Raw genomic sequence first — 22,174 nt, forward strand, 5'->3', positions numbered from 1 at the left:
AGAAGATAATTGCTTCTCTGCCGCACACATGACGATCCACCCAGACGACACAGGGTAGGCGACTGTGTGATGCAGGCTTGCTCTCCCGGGAATGGTCTCTCCTCCGCGCACACATGGTGACATTGAGGCTGCTTCTGAGCACCCCGCCCCTGCTTTGCCTGGGGTCTGTGTTAGTTCTTCGCTTACAGATGTTCCAGTAAATGATTTGGGAGGGGTAGGTGGGGAAGGATATGTGGCTAAGTATATGTCCCTTCGGACCTCCCTTGCTGGTCTAGAACTGAGAACCTGTGACCATAGGATCCCAGGGAGCTTGGGAGAACCCCAGCCCAGCCTCCAGCTCGGGGCTCCTCCAGGTGCTGTGGGAGGACCTTTTAACAGCACTCCCGGCCCTAAACCTTCATTGGGTCCCCTCGGGAGTCTAATGAAAGCTGGTCCTTCCTTCACTCAAAAAAATTACTTTCTCTAGAATATTTTACATCCTGAGTCAGCAGATTTACAGATCCTCTGAGCCCATCTGTGGATCCAGTGTTGGGAACCCTGGCTCAAATTAGTGCAAATAAGAATACAATAACTCCCAGTTTGGTGCTACAGTGAGAAACAGGGCTATGTTCTTTGAAAGCCCCAAGATGACACAAAGATTGACCCCCTTAGGAGTCTCCTTGCCTACCAGACATAGAGGACAATGCCCTGTGTCTCCTCTCTCATCTGCATTGTCCTTGGTTGGTGATCTTGAAGAGGTCCCCTCCTGCTGCTTGCGCCCCCAGGAAGGGGGCCAAACCAGCTTACCTGGCATATCATGCCACAGCTTTGACAGGGACAGATCAGGCTGGGCACAGACGCACACCAGGATGCAGAGCTGTGTCTCGGGGCTGCCCTCCCACCTTGGGGAAGCCTGGGGAGCTGCTGGGAGCTGGGGAAGTGGGAAGGTGGACACCCAGCACAGGTGCCAGCCCCCCGAGTCAGGGATGGCTTTGCTACAAAGGGGATACTTCTGTTCACTCCACCCTGCCTCCCCCACGTGTGGGGGAGTCCCCATCTGGGATCAAAGCCCCAGAAACGTGATGTGGCCTCTGTGAGCCAAATGGAGGCCCTCAGCACATCTGTGGGGCTTGCTCCAGCCGGGGGGCTGCCAAGCACTCGGGAAGGTAGGATGGAGTGAGCGGAAGTGTCCCTGCCCGTGTGGCAGCACCTCCTGAGATTAGAACACCCTCAAGTGGGTCAAGAGCACTGCCCCACCACAGCTGAGAGCCAGCCGGACTGTCCATCCCGGGGCACGGGGACAGGTGGCTGTGTGGGAACGGATGAAGAGTGAACGGCTCCTCAACCACACACACTGATTCTCTGATTGAAAGTTTCATTTTATTCAGTGACCTAGGATAACAGATTATACCCAAACCCCCCGCCTTTCTCTAGTCTGGTTTTGACTGTCATGGAGCATGTGTTCATCACCTCCTTCCTCTGCCAGTATCGTGTCCTCCGAGGCTGGGCTCTGGAGCCTTTCGGCAGAAGGCGTCCTTTCTTTATCCAGGTTACAGTGACCGCCTCAGGTGTACGATCATTCTGGCCCTAGCCGCTTTGGCTCAGCAGTGACAGCGTTGGCCCTCAGAGCGAAGAGTCTCGGGTTCGAGTCCCTGTTAAGGGCACGTACCTGGGTTACAGGTTAGATCCCCAGCCCCAGTTGGGGTTGTGTGGGAGGCAACCAATCGATATCTCTCTCTCTGAAACATCAATGTTTTCCTTTCTCTCTCTCTCCCTCCCTCCCTCCCTTCCACTCTATCTAAAAATCAATGGAAAGATATCCTCAGGTAAGGATTAACAACATCAACAACAACAAAGTGTCAGGTTATTCTGTCTCCTTAGTGTTCTGGTATTTCTTTCTAAGTGAAGTTTTCCTATCTCTACCCCATGGGTCAGTCCTCCTCTCAGACTTCCAAAGGTTGAAACACCTCAGTCTGGAGAGAGGAGGTGCACCCTCATCACCAGCATGTGCCTTCCCACCTTCCGGGTGTGTGTGCAGGGGTGAGGTGGGGTGGCCCTGGGCTCCGCAGCCCACCAGCTGGGAGGGCGATGTGGCCCTGGGAGGCGATGCCCACATACGTGGAGAGGCAGAGCAGAGAGGCTCCAGGGCTGCCGCCGGGAGGCTCCTAACCAGCTGTTCCATTCCCAGCGTTCACAGGGGAAAAACTGAAGGGCTGAGGAAGACTCTTAAATCAAGTTTGCAGGAAGCAGAGAGAGCGGGAGGAGGGCAGCTTCACAACCATTTGTCTGTGGTCTCCGTCTGGGTTTTGTTTAGACAACGGAACATGAACCTATTTTCCTTCCGTCTTTCCAGCTGGTAAACATGGTAACAGAAGCTGTTCTCTGAAAGATGCAGACATGTTTTAGGCAATGAGTCAGACTTTGTGCCTCATCCTGCTCCTTCGAGAAGCCAAGAGGGACTCTCAAAACCATTACTTCAGCTGCCACAAAATGAGTCCTTGTGAATGTTCTCAGTGGCCCCTGGCTCGGCATCGTTCTACCCAGAAACATGAGTGACCTGGGAAAAGCCCAGTGTAGGAACTTATGACACTATTTTTAGCAAAAGCAAACACAGGAGGAAGAGGAAAAGAACCTCTTATTTCCTCTCTGAAAACCTACCTTTTTAATTCCCTCTTCCCTCTTCCCTCTACGCCTGTTTCCAGAGGAGCCTGAGGCCAGCATGGGAGCAGGGGGCAGGCGCTTCCCCGGCCTGGGATCGATGTAGGAATGGCAGTGTGGTGGTGATGATACAAACCCTCCTCCTGTTACTCAGGGGAGGGTCAGTAAGGAGAGAGCTGACAGGTGCTGAGCCCTCCCGTCGGCCGTGTTGGCTATTCTGCGGTTTCTCCTGCTGGACCCTGACCGCACTCCTGAAGCTGGGTCTGTTGCTGTCGTCCTCAGGAGGCAGCTCAGGTCACACATAAACAACTCGAGTGCTTCTGCTCCCCGTGCCTTGGTACCTTGTCTTCTGTTTTCCAAATGTCCCTATAATGAGAGAGACAACGGGTTCCCTAGTTGCAGACTTGTGACCCACACGTTGCAGTTTAGGACGGCCCAGCCAGCACAGAGCCCCAGGACGGCCCGCTGTTTCTCCGTGTGTGTTCTGAACCAAATGCATCACTTTCCAAGAATCTGCATCTGTTCTCAATTCCCCCACCCCCACCCCCACCCCCACCCCCACCCCCTCCCAGCGAGGAGAAGGAGCACCGTGCTGTAAACGATCCACTGGCCTGCACAAGCACTCTCTCCTCGGCTTTGCTCCTTCCCACAGGCTTCCAGAACTCTTTCCCTCCTTTTTTATGTGCTCCATGCAAAAGCAGACTTCCTGCTGCTCACATCCAGTTGCAGCTGACCACCCCTCCACCCAGTTCCCGCCTCCCACCGGCCTGTCCCTGGGACACGTTAGTGCCTGCTGCCCCGCCTCTCCCCTTACTCCTCGCCGCCTCCACTCTGTCCTCGTTCCCTCTCTACCAGATTCCCACTTTTAAAAGTTTTCAAAGACATCGACAAGTAACTTACCAGTCTGCAGAGAGTGCACCAGTTAGGGAAGGGCTGTGAGAGCCACCGTGGTGCTCAGGGTGGGTATTAGAAGCACTTAGTACGAATGTCTCAGTCGATTGAGCTTATTGTATGCCAGGCCCTGTGCTCATCAGTTCATCTCACTGACTCCCACAGCACCTCATGCGCCCCGTTATTATCCCCATTTAGCTGATGAGAGAACTGAGGCCCGGGAAGGTGAGTTGCTGCCCCATAATCACCATGGTACCACTTTATGCGGTCACCCTCTCCTCTCCCACTGGCCACCCCTTTGGACCACGCCACTCAAGGTGTCCTCAGAAGCAAATCGCCAGCCAGGCAGAGCTCCCCGAACTGACTCCCAGGCCCTGTCTTCTGCTCCAGGCACTACCACAGCATGGAAGTGTTCACCCACTACGATCTCTTGAACCTCAATGGCACCAAGGTGGCAGAGGGCCACAAAGCCAGCTTCTGCTTGGAGGACACAGAATGTGAAGGAGGTATCTTTGTAGGGGTGCTGGGGGGCTGCAGAGGGATTCAAATGTGGTAACAGCTGTGCCCACACAGCCCAGAGCCCAAGTCTGATGCTGGACTCTGGCCCTGCTGACTCTCCATGTGACCTTTTCCTATGGGGGCCTCCACGGCTATGCTTAGGGCTGGGGTGTGGGCAAGGCCTGGCTATAAAGGTGCCTGGATCCCCCACAGTTATGCTGTTGAGCTCTGGTGTGGCCACACCAACTCCCAGGTAAGGCCCAAACCCTTGGATCAGACACAGTCTCCTCCCACTCTGGCTGCCACAGCCATTCTCCCTGTGGCCCAATGCCACATGCCCAGCTCCACAAGCTCTTACCAGTCAACTTCGAGCTCAACAAGCCCCAGACTCTCTCAGCTCCCCCAGGCAGCAGCCCCTACTCACACAGCTAGGGGGCCGCTCCACCTGCACTGTGGATGCACCCACCGTCCTGGCATGACTGGGGCTCTTCAAGGGGAGACACGTGATTCTTCATGGTACACCCAGTGCTTAGAATAGTGCCTGACGTGGCAGCCTCTCAATAAATGTGACTGCCACTGATATGCCATGAAACCACACAGCAAATGAGTTTTGAGCACCTACTATGTGCCGTACAAGTGGCTGATCCAGGAAGGGTCAGACAGACAAACCAGACCCAAGCCCAAATTCAAGTGCTGATTGTCCCGAGAGCGACGAGATGACCCCACATTAAGCTAAATGATCCATGCCGAAGCTTTTCCGGGTAAGGGCGTGCTTTGTTCCTAGGCTGATGATCCCTCAGAAAGGCCACAGTGGGCTGGAGTGGCCAGGGAAGGCTTCCTGGAGGAGGGGGACTCTGGCTGGATCTGAAAGGAGTGCTGGGATGTGGGTAGAAAATCGGGCAAGGGATTCCATCGAAAGGAGAGAGGATCAGACATAATGGGGGTGGGATGCTGAGCCCTGATGAAGCGGAGGTTGGGAGGCTTGGGAAAGGAAGCGAGATGCTGAGGGTGGCATCTGGGGATGTTACCTGCCCAGTAGGGTTGTTTGGGTTCCATTGTGGGGACGGTGGCACAGAGGGCAGAAGCACCATGTGTACACAGTGACTGGGGTTCCCTCGGCACCTGCCTGCAGACATCCAGAAGAGTTACGAGTGTGCCAACTTCGGCGAGCAGGGGATCACCATGGGCTGCTGGGATGTGTACCGCCATGACATCGACTGCCAGTGGGTGGACATCACCGACGTGCCTCCTGGAGACTACCTGTTTCAGGTGAGGGTGTGGAAAGGAGTTCCAGGCCCCTGCTGACGGAAGGAAGAGTCTTTTTCCCAGCAAAGGGGAGGCAGCCTCCTTTCTGTTGATGCCCAAACAGAACGTGTGTGGAGGCTAAGCTGCCCAAAGTGCGAGAGCCCCGCCCCGGGCAGTCAGTCCGGGAACCTGAGCGTGTGAGGCAGGCCGGCCAGGGTGGGCGAGGAGTGGGACTGCGGACCTCCTGAGATATTCACCCTCAATTTAACATCTGGTGCTTTCAAATCAAAATGGATCTGTAGCCAGATTTGGTCCTCAGGACAGGAATTCGTCCCACAGACTCTAAGGCCACCTGTGCTTTTGCTTCCTGTAGAGCTACACTCTCCCCTCCACTGGATTTCACCCTGCTCGTCACCCTGCCTTCTATGCTGTCAAGGCTGAAAGCAATCTCAGAAAAAGGCTATTACACACATATGTCTGTGTTTGCCTCTCCCAGAAATGTTTGCCTCCTAAAAGAGGATCTGCAGAGGGGTCCATTCTCAATGCAAAGAAATGAATGTATAACGGTAGAATGTTTTTCACTATAGATAGCCTGTCCAGTGACTGTGGACACTTGCTAAGGCCTCCACATACTCTTTCTGGGTGGAAGGCCAGCCGTGGGGAGAAACCAAGGGGCCTTGGCCTCCCCCCTTCCTACAGATGGCTTCGTGCTTCAGCCAGGGCCCTGACTGGTGGGGAAGACCGGGGGGCGCCTGTCTCCCCTCCCAGTGCACAGGTGTACGTGTGCCTGCAGAGTCTCCTTACAGCCTCTCATTTCCCCCCAGCCCCACCGTCTTGCTTTCCAACTTGCCCCATGGGTGGCAAAGTAGGTGACCAGAAATGTGTAAATGTGCCTGGAAAGCTTTCCCAAGGGGGCATTCAGCAGCCCAGGGCCTGGCCCACAGTCCCTGCCCTATAGACAGCCCTGGATGACCAACACCTGCAGAAAAGTGACCACAGAGGGGCTTTGAAAGTCTCCCTGGGCAATTTCAGAGGCTAGAAATCAGACAGCCAAGCACTTTTCCACCCAGAAGCCCAAAACCGCAGACTTGGAGAGGCCCAACCAAAGAGCAGAGTGCTCTGTGTTTTAAAAAATGAACCTCTGTGTCTCTGCACGTACACCGTGGAGGGTGGTTTGCATGTGAGGTTTGCTATCACTGTGCTGGGTGAATGTGCATCACCGTGTGTTCTGTTCTGACAAATGCCATCGATGTAGTAATGGTGGCTCGGTGAAGACTGACGGCAGCCAGTCCCTGCTGAAGCCCTGTGCACGCGCTGTTGTGTCATCACTGCTGACGGCCATCACTAGCACCCCTTCAGACAGCCAGGCAAACCCTGCTCACATCAACTCTCTAGTCTTTGTTCTTGATTCGTAAACTATACAATTCACAGATTAACTCATTATGGGCATGTCAATACCCCTGATTAATAAAAACGGATATTTCCCTTGGGGTAGACACAGAACTTTAGTTGTATGAGAGCCCTGGCCTGGGGTTCCCTGGCCCTCTCCATTGCCACGTGGACCCCACACAGGCATCAGTAACGCTGCACGCGGGGGGGGGGGGGGGGGGGGGGGGAGCCAGGCCAGGGCCAAGTGCTCCAGGCAGAGGGGCCTCCTTCTCACCATTTCCTGGACTCAGAGCAGATCTTCTAAGAAACTAAAGCCACGCCCCACAGTTCCTCATGAGATTTAGAATCGTAGGATGAGAGTCAGATGGGATCGTGGAGACCACACATTTCAGCCCCCACCCCTGACCCCAAGTGGCTCAGCTGACTTGGTGGCCCCTGAGGAGCCCATGCTGTGCCTGCTGCCCTTGTGGCTGCACTGTGGGAATCCCGGATGGGCTCCCTGGGGTGCAGCTGTCCGTGAGCAAGGAGCTGCACAGACCCCAGTGTGCGGGGTTTGTTCGCCCGGCGCTATGAGCCATGTGTGGGTTGGGGGTAGGGGACAGGGGACAGCTAAGGTTCTTGAATAAAAAAGATCAAAGTAGGGCCATCCCAGAGTGGGACGTTTACCAGCCTCAGCAGAAGAGACAGTGTCAAAGTGGGACACAGCCTAAGTAGTTCTGGCGAGCAGGGCCAGAGGCAGCCCCCAGCATGGCCAGCACTGGGCCAGGACTCAGGCAGGCTGTGCTGGCCTCTGACTCCCACAGCACCTCTGGGAGGCCCAGCCAGCCTCCTGAAGGGTCCTGCCCAAGCCCTCCTGGAGGGAAGGGTCCTTAACAGACCCAGGGTAGCACCATCCCCCTCGCCCACATGGCTGTCAGGGCCCTCAAGGGAAGATCTGTCATTTGTCCCCGTACCTCACCCACAGCCAGGTACAGCTTTTGTCTCTTTCCCACCCCCTCTCCTCTTTCTCCTTTCTTCTGGGTTCCCCACCTCCAACCTCCCTTTTCTGTCCACTCAGAACCCTCTCTAAACGATGATCCTCCGTTCCTGCTCCTCTGGGCTCTGCCCTGTTAGCTGGGGTGATCAGAGGAGGGAGTGCAAGGCGTCCAGTCTGCACCCGAGCTCAGGCCGAGCAGGGAGGCTCCGGGATGGCCTAGACAGCTGCACCAAGGCCCGGACAGTGGGAGGGACAGTTCAGTCACACCACCCGGAACCACGTCTGGTCTCCAGTGCTCAGGGCAGCCCTTCTCCCATTTCCCACAGCTCGTGTCCTTGTCCCCACCCTGTCTCAGCACATCCTGATCCCCAACTGCCTTCTGTTCCTCAGCAGCCTGTTCTGTGCCCTCCCCAAACCCCAACTCCTGCCTCTACCAGCCTCAGGCGTCCCAGGGCACCAGGCAAGGGAGACCTTCTGAGTGCTGCTTTGGGTAGCTAGGTTACCTTGAGGCGCACAGATATCTCACTCCTCCGGGACTTGCCCCCTGCCTCCCTGACCTCAGCTCTGGCCAGTTCTGCCCCAGCTTCTCTTGGAGCACAGTGTCTGCCAGGCTCCCTTTCGTAAGGTCCCCGCTCTGGAGGCAGGACTGGTCTCAGCAAAGCACTGGGGTGGCGGGTGGCTGAGGCAGGACTCGGCAGCCAGTCTGACCTGACTCTCCCCCAGGTTGTCATTAACCCCAACTATGAGGTGGCAGAGTCTGACTACACCAACAACATCATGAAGTGCAGGACCCGCTATGACGGCCACCGCATCTGGATGTACAACTGCCACATAGGTAAGGCCCCTGGACAAGAACCCAGGGGGGGACCCCAGACCTGCCAGGTTCCCCACTGCAGGAGACAGGCAAGAGCCTCCCTGCTTTCTCAAAGAGCCGGAGCAGCTTCCTCATTTGGGCAGAGAACCCGGGGAGAGCAACCAGCCCCACAGCTCCACGCGCAGGGAGGACACTGCAGACGCATCAGGCTGGTTGCAGATTGGGTTCTCACAGCCGCTCTGGCCAAGGGGCTGGCGCAGAACCGGTGGCCCAGCACAGACCCCAAAGCTATTCAAGGGCAGGAGTTGAGGCCACCACCTCATTATGCATGTGACCTCAGAAATGTAGGCGTCAGCAATCTGTGGCTCTGTGTATCATTTTCCTGTCGGGAACTAGAAGCTAGTGAACCAGTGTGGCTTCTGGTCACCAAAAAAGAAACCTCTGCCTGTGTTATACGACCTGGGGTACAACAAGGGAAGCAGAGCTTTCTCTTCTAGGAAGAGTGGTGGTCCTCGCTCTAGGTGAGGGCCAAGCCTAACCACACTCTACTCATTCACTCCTTCCCCTAACTCAAAGCACCTGGCAGGAGCCTGGTGGCCCCAGCAGGCCACCTGGTGGAGGGTGGTGGCTCCAGGGTGCCTGAGGCCAACCGCTCCACCCAGGGGAGGGCTGTGTCTGGTGTGACAAACTCTGATGTCTCTGACTCCCACCCCTCAGGTGGTTCCTTCAGTGAAGAGACAGAAAAGAAGTTTGAACACTTCAGTGGACTCATACATAACCAGCTCTCCACGTGGTAAGGCAGCCTTCGGACCACAGCTCCTCTTCCCCAACTGCGGTCTGATCCACCCGAGGACCACCACACGCCCCTCGCCCAGCCTAGCCCCGCCTGTCTGGACACTGCGGCCACATCCAAGCTCAGGAGGAAGGGGTGTTCCTGACACGTGCTGGGGCTGCTGCGTGGAGCCTGGGACAGCCTCGGAGTGAGGCTTGTCCGCAAGGCCATGGGAGCCGGGTCACCTGCCACCTTGTCCAGGACCCCAGGTTGTCATCAACTTGTCCCATCCAAACCACGGTCCCCCCAAGTCCAACACCACTCTCTTCAGCTCACCACTGATACCAAGGGGCCATTTCCCCAAGTGCCATGCTGGTGATGTCAGCGTGTCAGCCGGAGGCAGTCAGGCTGACTCCCACTTCTCTTCCTCTTGGGTCATTTCCAGCCAACTTGAATATCTAGAACTCTCTTCCAATTAAACAGACGGCCTCTCCTCTCCTCCATCCTACTCACACATAGAAATAATGTTGCCACGTTTTCTGAGAGGTGAGCTCAGAATTGGTGCTTCTCCCCCACCCCCGCGTCCTCTTATTTTTCAAGATACCATTATATTTTCATGGACTTCAAAACACAAAGTAGTGGTATTTAATACTGGCGATCTAGGCCTCTGAAAATATAGCTCAAAAGAAAAACCTGCCCAACTGTGTAAGTGACTCATGTTTCTGTTGTTCCGATGTTGCGGGTAACTGTTAACGGTGCTATAACCAGGGTCCTGGGTGACAAGGACACTCACCGAACACTATGTGTCATCACGGATACTTACACATACTTGAACTTGGAATAAAAGATTTATGATACGCATCTGTGTTTCATTTGGACCGCTGCACCCAGCCCTGAGCAGCAGGGCTCCTGTCTCATGGGCGGAGGGAGCCTCGTACACTTGGGTCCACTCCTGCAGAGCTGGGGCCCAGTGTGGCCACAGGGGGCCTCCTTCCAGACACCCTCAAAGGAGCAACCCCGCCCCTTGAGAGCACTCTAAGATGGTCACAAAAAAACAAGTCACAATCTTTCTTGAGCTCTTGTTTTTTACTGAAATTTGTCAGGGGGCACAGCAGTTGTGTTAGGACCAGAAGGGACATCTAGATTGACATCCTAGGAGGCTCCCCGCAGGGCAGGGCCTGGCCAGCTCTGAGGGACAGGGTGGCAAGGCAAGGTGTGCACATGTACAGAGGGGCTCAGAGCTCTCCCCAGCAGTGGGGGTAGGCGGCCCGGCCAGGGACTCTCACCCAGACAATGGCTCCTACTTGTGTCAAGACTGTACCAGGAAATCACAAGGCTCCACAATGACATGGAAGCCCCTCAGCACCGACTCCATCCAAACCAGAAAAATGAGTGCACTGGGACCTGTCCCCACAAAAAATGTCCTTGCATCCGTTGTAAGGGAGGCAAACTCAGTAACAATTTCAGATTTCACCTCTTGGCTTTGTTCATGTTTATTTCTGCAAGGAGCCCTTTTGTAGCCTGTACTGACAGAAAACGTTAGGACCAGTCCTGGGGGCTGGCCTGGCCCACACCACAGCCCCCAGCCACTCTGCAGTGCTGGGGGCAGGTAAGGGTACCCGACTGGTGAGGGGAGACTGCACAGGTGTCACACCGCAGGTGCAACCTACTCCCAAGCTGGGCAGGCTCTGTGCAAAAATGCTGGGCAGGCTCTGTGCAAAAATGCTGGGCAGGCCCAGGGGAGTCCTCCAGGCCAGTCTCCTGGAATAACCAATTTCTTCAGCGTCCCCAGGTCTAAAATGGGAGACAAACAGCACCCCCTAGTGTCCCGTGGTACATCACAGTTTGAAGCAATCACATAACTTTTTTTAATCCTCACCTCAGGATATGTTTTTATTGATTGTAGGGAGAAACATTCACATGAGAAACATTGATTGGTTGCCTCCCATACATACCCCAACAGGATCGAACCTACAACCTAGGTATGTGCCCTGACCAGGAATCAAAACCCCAACCTTTCTGGTGTATGGATGACACTCCAACCAGCTGGGCCACCAGGCCAGAGCTATAACAACTTTTTTTTTACTTGCTGGAATTTTTATTGAATGTGCATTGAATTTATAAACTAGTTTAAAAATTACATCTTTATAATTTTAAGTCTTCCAATTCAAGGACATGGTTTCTTTCTCCATTAATTCAGGTCTTTAAATTCTCAAATACATTTTACAGTTTTCTGTGTAGAGGTGTCGCGCATCTTAGATTTATTCCTAAGTATATATTATTTAAAATTTTAAGTTTTTATTTTGTTCTCAACTTCTGAAACTGGACCAAACTGAAGCTTCACGTCCCACAGGGAAGCTCCAGCAGGAGACAGGGCTGCTCTGGTCCCTGTAAAGGCTTGTGGTGTTGAGGCCCCAGCTTGTCATGGGGAGTTGATCCAGGCTGGCTGGGCCTCTTCAGGCCTCAGGGAGGTAGGAGACTCGACAGCAGGCCGCTCTCTCTTTTTGTGTTGAAGCCCCAGGGCCCGGGCCACCAGCCTCTGGGCCACTGCTGTACTTGTCTGTGGTCTCTCCTTCGCTAGACGCAGGAGCTCTACAAGGAAAGCCCCATGGGGTGAGGACTTGAATTCAAAGCCATGGCCTCCTCTCCTCCCAGCGACACAGCAGCCTCAGAGGCCGCCTAAGACAAGCTGTGCTCACAGTACGGCCCGATGCAGTGAGAGGGGGCCCACTGAGGGCTGCTGGGTCTGGACCTAATCCTGCCACCTCTCTGTGCTCTCCCTGTTTCTCTACCTGCACAGTACACCTTCCTGCTTTGTAGGGCCATTGGGAGGGAAATCGAGTCAGTATGGCACACCTAGTACTCTGGGATAGGAGGATATTTACTGTCCCCAGGAAGTATGGGGCAAAGGCCACACAATCCACAAAAGCGTGGGTGGCGTCAACAGGCCTAGCTGGCCACTGCCTTGCAGCCACAGGAAACTGGCCTTTAAAAGTCCCCGTCATGCTTTCTGATGAAGAGGCAAAGGGAAGAGCTGCCGTTTACTTGGCGCCTTTGGTGCCTCTCAGCTCTCCTGGCAGACCTGCCAGCTCTCATCCACACCTCTGGCACACTCTGCACGAGCTACTTATTTTAGAGAAAAAAACCAACTCACGGACATGAGGTGACTTGCTCAAGGTCAACTTAAATAAGTGACAAAGCCAGGATCACACTAAGGGTGGACTCTTTTTACCACACTGTGAAATATGGTTCCCAAGGACTTGCAGAAAAAACCAAGCTTCTCCGCGAGCAGCACCCAGCAAAGGTGTGAACAGGAGGGCAGGCCCTGAACACAGCAGCAGGCAGACAGGCGCTTCCTTCCCTAGGTGTCCCGGTGTGAGAGAGGAGCACCCCCTGGCCACTGAGCCCAGGGGTCCTAACTGCAGAGAGCTGAACAAGGGGGGCCGGATCACAGGAAAGGCCCACAGCCGCCCCACGCGCACAGCCTGCCCGTCGGGACACAGCCGCTCCCTTACTTGGTCTCTGCAATGCTTTCAGCTTGGACTGCTTGCTTCCCTGCGTGAGGGGTCGGATTTTGAGACCTGAGAAATCCTTGGTCAGGGCTTCAGCAGCTGTGGAAAGAAAAGAGCTCTAGGGCCATCCTCCCCCTACTGGTCAGGTCCCTCCAGGGCCCAGGAACACACAAACATCACACCTAAAACACAGGCAGCTGTTTCATGCACTCATCCTAAGTCCAGGGACAGGGCTGCCCACTGCCTCTGTGCCATGTGCCCTCCCGCCCCAGCCCCAAATGCCTCGGGCCCCTGCGCTCGCAGAAGGAAAGCCTGCAGAGCCCGGTTCCACCCTCCGCCCTGGCTGCAGGAGCACAGGAGAGGCGGCCTCCCACCTTCTAAAGCCAGGGAGCTTCAAACTGTACCCTTTCCCCAACTCAAGACCCTCCCAGGACGCATGCCCTCACTGCTCTGAGTTACATACAGACACAGCATGTCAGAGCTGGGAGGGGCTTCACGGCCAAGCCACGCCTTTAGAGATGAGACAACTGAGGCTAAACTTGACCTGCTCATGCCACACAGCTTGGCACCCAGAAGGCAGCCCCGGCCAGGCCCAGCCCAGTACTCATTCTTTCCATCGCACCAGGTGGCCTCTGGGCTCCCCTGCCACCTCCCGTTCACTCGGCTCCTTCTCTGGGGTTGGAGCCCCTACTGTGCCCTTGTGCCCTGCTCCCTAAACACCACCCCTTTTCCCTCAGGTCCTCTGGAGGACTGAGCCCACACCACCTATGGCCTCTCTCAGCTCCAGTGTTCAGAAGCCCAGCCAAGAGGGGCAGGGGATTACTCTTTATAAACACACCCAAAGTGAGCAGGGGTGTGACAGGCAGCTCAGGAAAGTGGGCAAGAGGCAGAAGGAACACTGGAGTTACAACAGTAGGCCGGCTGACTGAGGAGCTTCATAACTCTGACTAGATCCCTGACATTCTGGGAACCTTGGTCTCCCCATTTGCAAAATACAGGTGATCTCACCCACTTTTTGAGGCTGTAATAAAAAAGGAAAAGAAGGCACGTATTGGAATGCTTTTGACCTATAAAAAGATCACTTTCATATGATTTCATTTAATATGTGGAAGTACCTAGGGCTTGCCCTGTGACAAGTGCTCAGTGTCACTTGAATCTGAAGTCTCTAAACTGAAGGGACTAACACGAATGGGAAAGGCTGTGGGCTGCCAGGCCCAGAGCCCCCTCTGCTCCCTGGACTTCTGAGTTAGGTGGGCTGGGAGTGGGCCTGCAACCTGGACATGCTGGGCACACCAGGGACACCAAGGCCCTTCCCTTCTCAGGGACAGAGCAGGGGCTGAGCCCACCGCGAAGCTGCAGTACCTGAGGCCGGGCATGGAAAGACGCCAAGGGCATGTGTGTTGTCCACCCACTGGATCTTGAACTCCTTCTCTCTGAGATGGGGAAGAGCAGGCAGAGTGATTACAAAAGCAAATGAGCAAAACCCTTTCTGCTAGAGGAGTCCCCTGCCACCGCCACTCCTCAAACATTGTGAGCCCAAGACTAGTTCCATCTCTTCAAAAAGACAAAAACCACCCCTGTTCATCAGGTGGTCCCTGGTTCCTAGATCTGAAGAAGCCAGGACTAAAAGAGCTTATGGAGCATGACACCAAGGGTGACAACGGCTCCTACTGGTGCTGTCACAGCCAGACCAGGGGCTGGGGTCTGAGGCTGGAGACAAAAGGGTGTGGTAGGGACAAGAGACAGGGCCTAAAATCTGCATGTCCGTGTTACTGCTCCTGATCAACTTTCTGCCCCCTGCTCAGGAAAGTGGCATTGTCTGAGGGCCGCGAGAGGCCCAAAGTAGTTTCCCCACCCCCGCCCCTCTGCAGGCACTGACTACATGGCCGAAGAAGTCACGGGTGGCCCTGGGTTGGCCACACCTTCAGGTGTGAGAGCAGGTGCCTCACCCAGCTACCCCTTTAGCTCTCCTCCAGCTCAGGCTCTGGGAGGGCGTGGGAGGGCTTTTGCAAAGGAGTCAGAAAAGGGGGCCATGAAGAAAGGGATTTTTAAAAGCCTACATAGGAGAAGAGAAGGGGGATTAGAGAAAGAAAAATGAGCATTAAGAAAAAAGAAAAGAAAAAGGGAAAAGGAGAAGATTGGAGTGGATTTAAGCAATTTAGGGGAAAAGGAGAAGTCTTCTCTCTCAGTACATCCCTTTGGCTCCCGTCTCCACCCCGACTCTTCCCCAGAGATGGTTCCTGCAGAGATGGCCCTCAGTCTGCTGACTGATTGACTGGGAAGCTGGGATATGGAACAAGGGGCTGGGGGTGGGCTGCCTGCGCCCTGCATCAGATGTAGGGTCCCACTGGGGCCTGGTAGGCATGTGGGCATGCAGGGGCAGGACGGAGGTGCTGCGTGTGCCGGGTGGACCAGGTCGAGGGCCTCTGGAACACACTGACAACCAAAAATCACCCTCCTCTTCTCCCCAGTCACGGCCACTAGCCTGAACTGCCCAGAAGTATGGAGCCCAGAACAACGGAATCTACTTTCTGCCTTTCTAGATGGCTAGGCACCAGGGGAGGGGCAGGCAAGTATACCCAACGACAAAGGGATGTCTTAGCCCCTCTCCAGAGGGAGCACTCGGCTTCCTCTGCCACCCCGCCGCCTCGCCTACACTCACTGGAACTCGGGAAATGCTGCCAGCAGGTCCTCAGTCTTGAGTGTCGATGCAAAGTCGTAGATCTCCACCACGTGGGCAAAATCCTGCTCTCCAGGAAGCTCCTCCACGAAGGAGGATGTGTCCACACAGACCTTCTCTACCTGAATCTCCTTCTTGGTCAGGTTGTCCTTTATCTGGGGAGAGCACATTTGTTAGCAAGATGAGCTCTGACACAGGGCTCCACACAACTGCTTTCAAAACCAGAGTCTTGCAGGCTTCTGGGTGGCAGTGGGGAGAGTGTTAAGGGTAGGTTCCCATGGGAGCCACGCCTGGCAGGAGTGTAGGAAAGGCAGCATGATAGTATACTGGACTGGAAGATGGAGAAGGGTGGGTACTGGGGAAGGGAACTTACTTTTATGGAGTCCCCACTATGTGACTGGCACTCACACACATTATGTTTCATAGAATCCTGAAAGCTCTATTCTATATATCCACTTTACAGATGGGGACACTGTAAATCAAAGAATTAAGTAATTCTGCCTTGGCTGGTTTGGCTCAGCGGTTAGTGCGTCAGCCGGTGGTCCAGACAGACCCGGGTTCAGTTCCTGCTAAGGGCACGTACCTCAGTTGCAGTTTGTCCCCAACCCCGGTTGGGGTTGTGCAGGAGGCAGCCACTCGATGTGTCCCTTTCACGTCAATGTTTCTCTCTCTCTCTCTCGCTTCCTCTCTCTCTCTCCCATTCCAACCAAACAAAAATGGAAAAATGTCCTTGGGTGAGAATAAAAGAAAAAAGAATTAAGTAATTCTGCCCAAAGATGCACAGTCAGTAAGAGACAGCGCTGGGCAAGTCCAGGATCTTTCCTTCCCTCCTTAATGATGTGATATTAAGCAAGTCTTTCTGGCCTCCATTCTTCACCTATAAAATAGCAACAAAAGACACCTGCCCTCCCAACTAAACACCATAGCTAATCTCAGAGACAGACACAGTTCCAAGGAAATTAGATTTGTAAGACAAAGCTTCAGGCAGAATAATTTTCACAATCAATATCTGCAGTCCCTTACAAAGCAAGTCCACATACATCCCATCTACGTTAGGACGTATTATCATCTGATTTTCAGATGAGAAAACTGAGACTCAGAAAAGCAGAATGACTTGCCCGAAGTCAAACAGCTCCCATGTAGTTGAGCTGGGATCCAAATCCACATCCCTGACCCAATATGAGCTTCCTCTCCCTCCACTGTGTCAACCCTGGCTCCTTTGGGCAAAAGCCCCATGCTTTTCCCCCCTGTCTCCCAGGGGACCCTTATCATCCAAACACCCAGCCCTGCTCAGCCAGCACATGCCCACCCCTCCACACCATGACCCTTGGTCCCATCTACCCAGGACTACACCCACCTCACTTCCGCCCTCCCTTTTCTGGGCTTATGAGCCTCATCACCTCCTGCAGCAGCTCACTGTAATCTTCCTCGGGGAAGCTGACAGCTCCCTCAACTTCCACCTCTTCCTCTTCCTCCTCTGCTGTCAGGCTCTTCTCCAGCTCACTCCAATTCCCCTTTTCCAAGTCCAGCTGCAAACCTGACGAAAGCTGCGCGGCCTTCTCCAGGCTGTCTCCCGCCCCTGAGTGGCTCCCAGGCCCCACGGGCTCAGTGCCCACTGGATCCAGCAGCTGCTCATTCTCACAATGCTGGCTTGGGCCCTTTAGGTCCTCTTTTGCCTGAATCATCAACACAGGGCGGTCCTGAGCAGAGCTGGGGTCCCCATCACCAACATCTCCAGGCTCTTCCATAAGCCCACCAGCGGGAACGTCAACCTTGAACTCTGGGGTAGGGGTTAGTGCCCATTCTTCTTGCCTGCGCAGCGCCCGAGGCACATACAAAGCCTGGTCCGGCTTGCGTCCTCGATGCCACCGGCCTGCCCGTACCCCTCGGGGACCAGCAGCCAGTCTTTGGTTTGAGGTGGGCCAAGGACCTTGGTACTTGCTAGGGTGGGAGGCAGGAGAGTGGCAGGGGCCAGAGAGTTCATCTGAACTGGGTAACCTGAAGCAGGAACAGAAGTTGGTCAGAGCATATCTGGGTCCCAAGGAAAATGATTTACTGGAGCTACCTGCCTTTCAGCATTCGGCAAAAACCAATGCCAAAATAACCTTGAAAATACCTTAAGAAGGTATCATAGTGGAGGCTGAATGCTATCTCTGAACTAGCCCAAAGGAGCCAAGCTCTCCCTCGTGTTTCAACTGAGTTAGAGACGCTGAACTTTTGGTTATGTACCAGGCAAATACTTGCACTTAGGGACTGTGCTATTAGAAAAATATTAAACATAGTTCAATCCTGGGTTTCGGCAATCAAAAAAAAATCAAACATTAGGCTCATAGTCATTACAAGATCCTAAGAGATGCACATGGAAAAGAGACGAGCAAAGGCTCAGCTGTGTTTCTCACATTTATTCCAGGGACTCTGGGCACATGTTACCCAAGTCATGAGCAGACACCCTCATTGCTTAAACTGTGCGCGCGCGCTCTCTCTCTCTCTCTCTCTCTCTTTCTCTCTATTGGCTCAACATGTACAGTTGAATTTGCTAAATGAACTTGACAAACAATACACATCTACCCCACTATTGAAAGAAAAGGCAGCACTGACTCTGAACAGCTGAGGCTGGGGGTAGAGGCAGCAGCCTGGGGGCTCCCCTCCCAGGGGCTGACCAGATCACTCACCTGCCCACACCCACAAGGAACTACTGAGAGCCCTCTAAGGCAGTAGGATACACACCTGATGTCCAGGTGACAGATGACTGTCCTCCTCTTCCAGCCTTCCCCAACAGAGAAGCTGCTCAAAAGATCAAAATTCTCTGCTGTCCTATGGATCAGGTACCGAAGGCGACTGGAGAGTGGGGGGAAAAGAAGGACCCTGGGAAGGGGCAGAAGGAGTGCTGAGCATGGGCTCCAGGTGCAGCTTCTAAGGCCTGACCCCCACCAGCCGCACTCCCAATTTAAAGGTGGCTTAACATTAGGCTCCCTCTGCCCCGTTGAGTCCCAAGCTGACTGCAAAGGACCTGAGCATAGAGGTTACCACGGGGAGTTACTGGTCCTGTTCCCATTCCTGTGCTGGGCCTCTTCAGTCTCGAGGTAATGCCCAGAATTACACAGGCAAAATGTAACTGGGAGAGGCCAGAGGGCAGATCATTAAACCTAAAGGCCAAGGTCAAGGACAACTGCAGGCCAGTTACCCTGCTGGCACCACTGGGGAAGGGGGCAGAGGGAGCGGGTGCACCCTGCCCTTCCTAGCAGCAGCAGGGCCCCTCCAACACTCTCGCTCCATCTTACTTGGACAGCTGCTTCTGCAGCTGGAAGCGGTCCAGCTCCTCGTGGACGCGGTGCACAAAGTCATTCTCGGTTGGGGAGAGGAAGACGCCGTCCAAGCAGAGAAGGGCCAGGGTGATAGGTGGCAGAGCCTGCGGGGCAGACGGTCAGGGCCGGGGTCAGAGCGACCCAAGCCACCCCAACCCCACAGTGTCGGTGCTGCAAGGGACTCAGAGGCATCGTGGTACGGGTTTCTCAGACAAGAGAGAAGCAGGCTCCGAGGTGGGGAAGGGTCGTGCCCAGGTCTCCCGGCACACAACAGCACGGAAGGGGCTCCTGGCCCCCGCACGCGGGCCCGATGCTGCGGGGCCTTTGTGCCCGAGCTGTGCGCGCGCGCCCCGGGCTCACGGGCCCGGGCGGAGAGTCGGAGAGGCCGGGGCCGCCTCGGGCCTGGTCGCTCGGCGTGGTCGGCCCTCCCCAGCCTGGGAACGAGAGGCCCAGAGGGCGCGATCCGGAGCCAAGCCAGCGACCAGCCCCACTCACCGTAGTCGCCCTGCGAGTCGCCTTCGACCTGAGGATCCCCAGAAGACGGCGCGCCCCTTCGCGCCTGACAACAGCTCGGGCTTCGGCGTAGGCGCAGCGCCACCGTGCGACCCGGGGGAGGCATCGCAGAAATGGCAGAGGGCATGATTGCCCCCCCCCCCCCCCCCGTGGTGCAGTGATCTGTGACCTAGGTTCAATTAAATCCTGCCAACACTTTTTTTTTTTGCCATGCCACGAGGTGTGTTTTATTTTCATTAATCATACAAATAATTTTCTACAGTATCCCAGGGCAAAAGGGAGAATTTGGCAGTCCGATTGGGGGTGAATGGGGGGGTCCCCTCAGAGACCCACAGGCCGATGGCATGGGCGCGGAGTATCCGGGTTCACAGTGCAGTTTGTCGCTCGTGTCCATCTTGCAAGTGGGGTGGCTTTTTCTCCACTCACGACTGGGATCCCAAAGATGACGGGGGTGGGGAGTCCTCCAGGTTCTTAGGAAATTTCACTCTGCTTCTCCTGCTCAATGGTCTCTTTGGTCGGCAGGGTGTTCTTCTCCTGCGTCTCCGTCTTCTTCAGCTTGGCCTTATCGAAGCTGGCGACTTCCCCCATGTCCGGCTTGTCTGCCATTTTCTTAAACAGTCCTCGGCTTCGCTCCTCGATCGGGCTAACGGACCCCACTCGCGTCGCTGCAGCAAGAGACCCACTTTTTAAAAATTATGTTAAATTGAGTTTCAGAGAGAGAGAGAGAGAGAGAGAGAGAGAGAGGAGAGAGAGAGAGAGAGAGAGAGAGAGAAACATCAATGTTTCCCGGCTTCCTCTTGCACGCCCCCCACTGGGGACTGAGCCTGCAACCTGGGCATGTGCCCTGACCTGGAATAGAACCTGCGACCTTTTGGTTCATGAGTCCACGCATTGTTCTGTATGTCTGTTTTTATGCCAGTACCATGATGTTTGATGACTTTCTTCTCTTTTTTTCCTTCTTTTTTTTTAAACCTTTTTTTTTCCTTTATTGATTTTAGAGAGAGAAGAAGTGAGAGGGAGAGAGAGACAGAAATACCTATGAGAGAGAATATTGACTAGCCGCCTCTTACATGCTGGCCACTGGGGCTTGGGTCCAAAACCTGGGCATGTGTTCTGACCGCGAATGGAACCAGTAACCCCCGGTGCATGGGTCTGTGCTCAACTACTGAGCCACAACAGCCATATTTTTTTTTTCTTCTTATTTGCTTAATCCCTCCATCCGCCCAGCCCCCAACACCCCACCCCCACCCGCAACAACTCTCAGTCTACTCTCTTTGAGTCTGTCTCTATTTGCTTGTTAGTTCATTTTGTTTATTAGATTCCACACATGAGTAAAATCGTATGATACTTGTCTTTCTCTGGCCTTATAGTATAGCTTGATATCAGGTAGTATGATTCCTACAATTTTATTCTTTTTTCTCAAGATTGCTGGAGCTATTTAGGTACTTTGTGGTGCCATATTAATTTCTGGAATATTGGTTCTAGTTCTGTGAAATACACCATTGTTATCTTGATAGCAATTATGTTGAATCTATAGATTGCTTTGGGTAGTATGGACATTTTAATGATGTTAATTCTTCCTATCCATGAACATGGTATGTGCTCCCACTGATTAGTATGTTCTTTATTTCTTCAGTGTCTTATAATTTTCTGAGTACAGATCTTTCACATCCTTGGTTAAATTTATTCATAGGTATTTTATCCTTTTTGAAGTAAATATAAATGGGCTTGTTCTTTTAGTTTCCCTTTCTGATAGTTTATTATTGGTATATAAAAATGTAACTGATTTCTGAATATTTATTTTATATCCTGCTACTTTAATGAATTCATCGATCAGTTCTAGTAGTTTTTTGGTGGAATCTTTAGGGTTCTCTTATATCGTGTCATCTATAAATAATGACAGTTTTACTTCTTCCTTTCCTATTTGAATGCTCTTTATGTCTTCTTCTCTGATTGCTGTGGCTAGGACTTCCAGTACTGTTGAATAAGAGTGGTGAAAGTATACATCTCTGTCTTATTCCCAATCTTAAGGGAAACACTTGTAGTTTTTGCCCATTGAGTATGATGTTGACTGAGAATTTGTCGTTTATGGCCTTTATTACATTGAGGTGTGTTCCTTCTATTCCCACTTTGCTGAGGGTTTTTTATCATAAATGGGTGCTGGATTTTATCAAATGCTTTTTCTGCATCTATTGATATGATCATGTGTTTTTTATCCTTCATTTACCTTATGCAGTATATCACATTTATTGATTTGTGGATATTGTACCAACGTTGTATCTCAGGAATAAATTTCACTTGATTATGGTGTATAATCTTTTTAATGTATTGCTAGATCCAGTTTGCTAATATTTTGTTGAGGATTTTTGCATCTATGTTTATCAGGGATATTGGCCTATAATTTTCTTTCTTTGTAGTGTTTTGATCTGGTTTTGGATTTAAGATAATGCTGGTCTCATAAAAAGAATTTCGAAATCTTCCCTCTTCTTGAATTTTTTTGGAATAGTTGAGGAGGATAGGTATTAGTTCTTCTTTGAATGTTTGTTAAAATTCACCTATGAAGCTGTGTGGTCCAGGACTTTTGTTTATTGGGAGTTTTTTTTATTATTATTATTACTGCTTCTCTTTCACTAGTTTTAATCTGTCTGTTCAGATTCTCTTACTTTTTCTGATTCCATTTTCGAAGTTTGCATGTTGCTAAGAATGTATCCATTTCTTCCAGACTGTCCAATTTATTGGCATATAGTTATTTGTAATATTTTCTTACAGTCATTTGTATTTCTTTGGTGTCAGCTGTTACTTCTCTTTCATTTCTGATTTTATGTATTTGGGTTGTCCCTCTTTTTTTCTTGATGAGTCTAGTTAAAGGTTTGTCAACCTTGTTTATCTTTCAAAGAACCAGCTCTGGTTTCATTGGTCTTTTGTATCTTTTAGACTCTATT

The 22,174-nt window shown here is 53.0% G+C and overlaps 3 protein-coding genes across 3 annotated transcripts in view; 1 reads left to right on the top strand and 2 right to left on the bottom strand.

Annotated features, from left to right (window-relative positions):
* Positions 1–9,247, top strand: part of LOXL2 (lysyl oxidase like 2) — a 66,299-nt gene extending 57,052 nt beyond the window's left edge. The window contains exons 10-13 of the mRNA XM_036241810.1: positions 3,919–4,034; positions 5,159–5,295; positions 8,360–8,471; positions 9,168–9,247. Coding sequence (XP_036097703.1) covers positions 3,919–4,034; positions 5,159–5,295; positions 8,360–8,471; positions 9,168–9,247 — 445 coding nt within the window. The remainder of the gene's footprint in view (positions 1–3,918; positions 4,035–5,158; positions 5,296–8,359; positions 8,472–9,167) is intronic.
* A 2,141-nt stretch (positions 9,248–11,388) lies between these two features.
* On the bottom strand, positions 11,389–19,626 carry R3HCC1 (R3H domain and coiled-coil containing 1). The gene is made up of 9 exons (XM_036282181.1): positions 19,566–19,626; positions 19,215–19,294; positions 18,696–18,823; positions 18,142–18,279; positions 16,815–17,412; positions 15,397–15,569; positions 14,097–14,167; positions 12,738–12,833; positions 11,389–11,814 (listed from the first exon to the last, which is right to left on the bottom strand). Exons 1-9 carry the CDS (start codon positions 19,624–19,626, stop codon positions 11,645–11,647), a joined length of 1,515 nt encoding a protein of 504 aa, XP_036138074.1. The 3' UTR covers positions 11,389–11,644.
* LOC118615770 (thymosin beta-10) lies at positions 19,446–19,884 on the bottom strand. The gene has a single exon (XM_036240978.1). The coding sequence runs from the start codon at positions 19,836–19,838 to the stop codon at positions 19,704–19,706; it is 135 nt and encodes a 44-aa protein (XP_036096871.1). The 5' UTR covers positions 19,839–19,884; the 3' UTR covers positions 19,446–19,703.
* Between the last annotated feature and the right edge of the window lie 2,290 nt (positions 19,885–22,174).

This window comes from Molossus molossus, unplaced genomic scaffold (assembly GCF_014108415.1).
Source record: "Molossus molossus isolate mMolMol1 unplaced genomic scaffold, mMolMol1.p scaffold_m16_p_4, whole genome shotgun sequence".
NCBI lineage: Eukaryota > Metazoa > Chordata > Mammalia > Chiroptera > Molossidae > Molossus > Molossus molossus.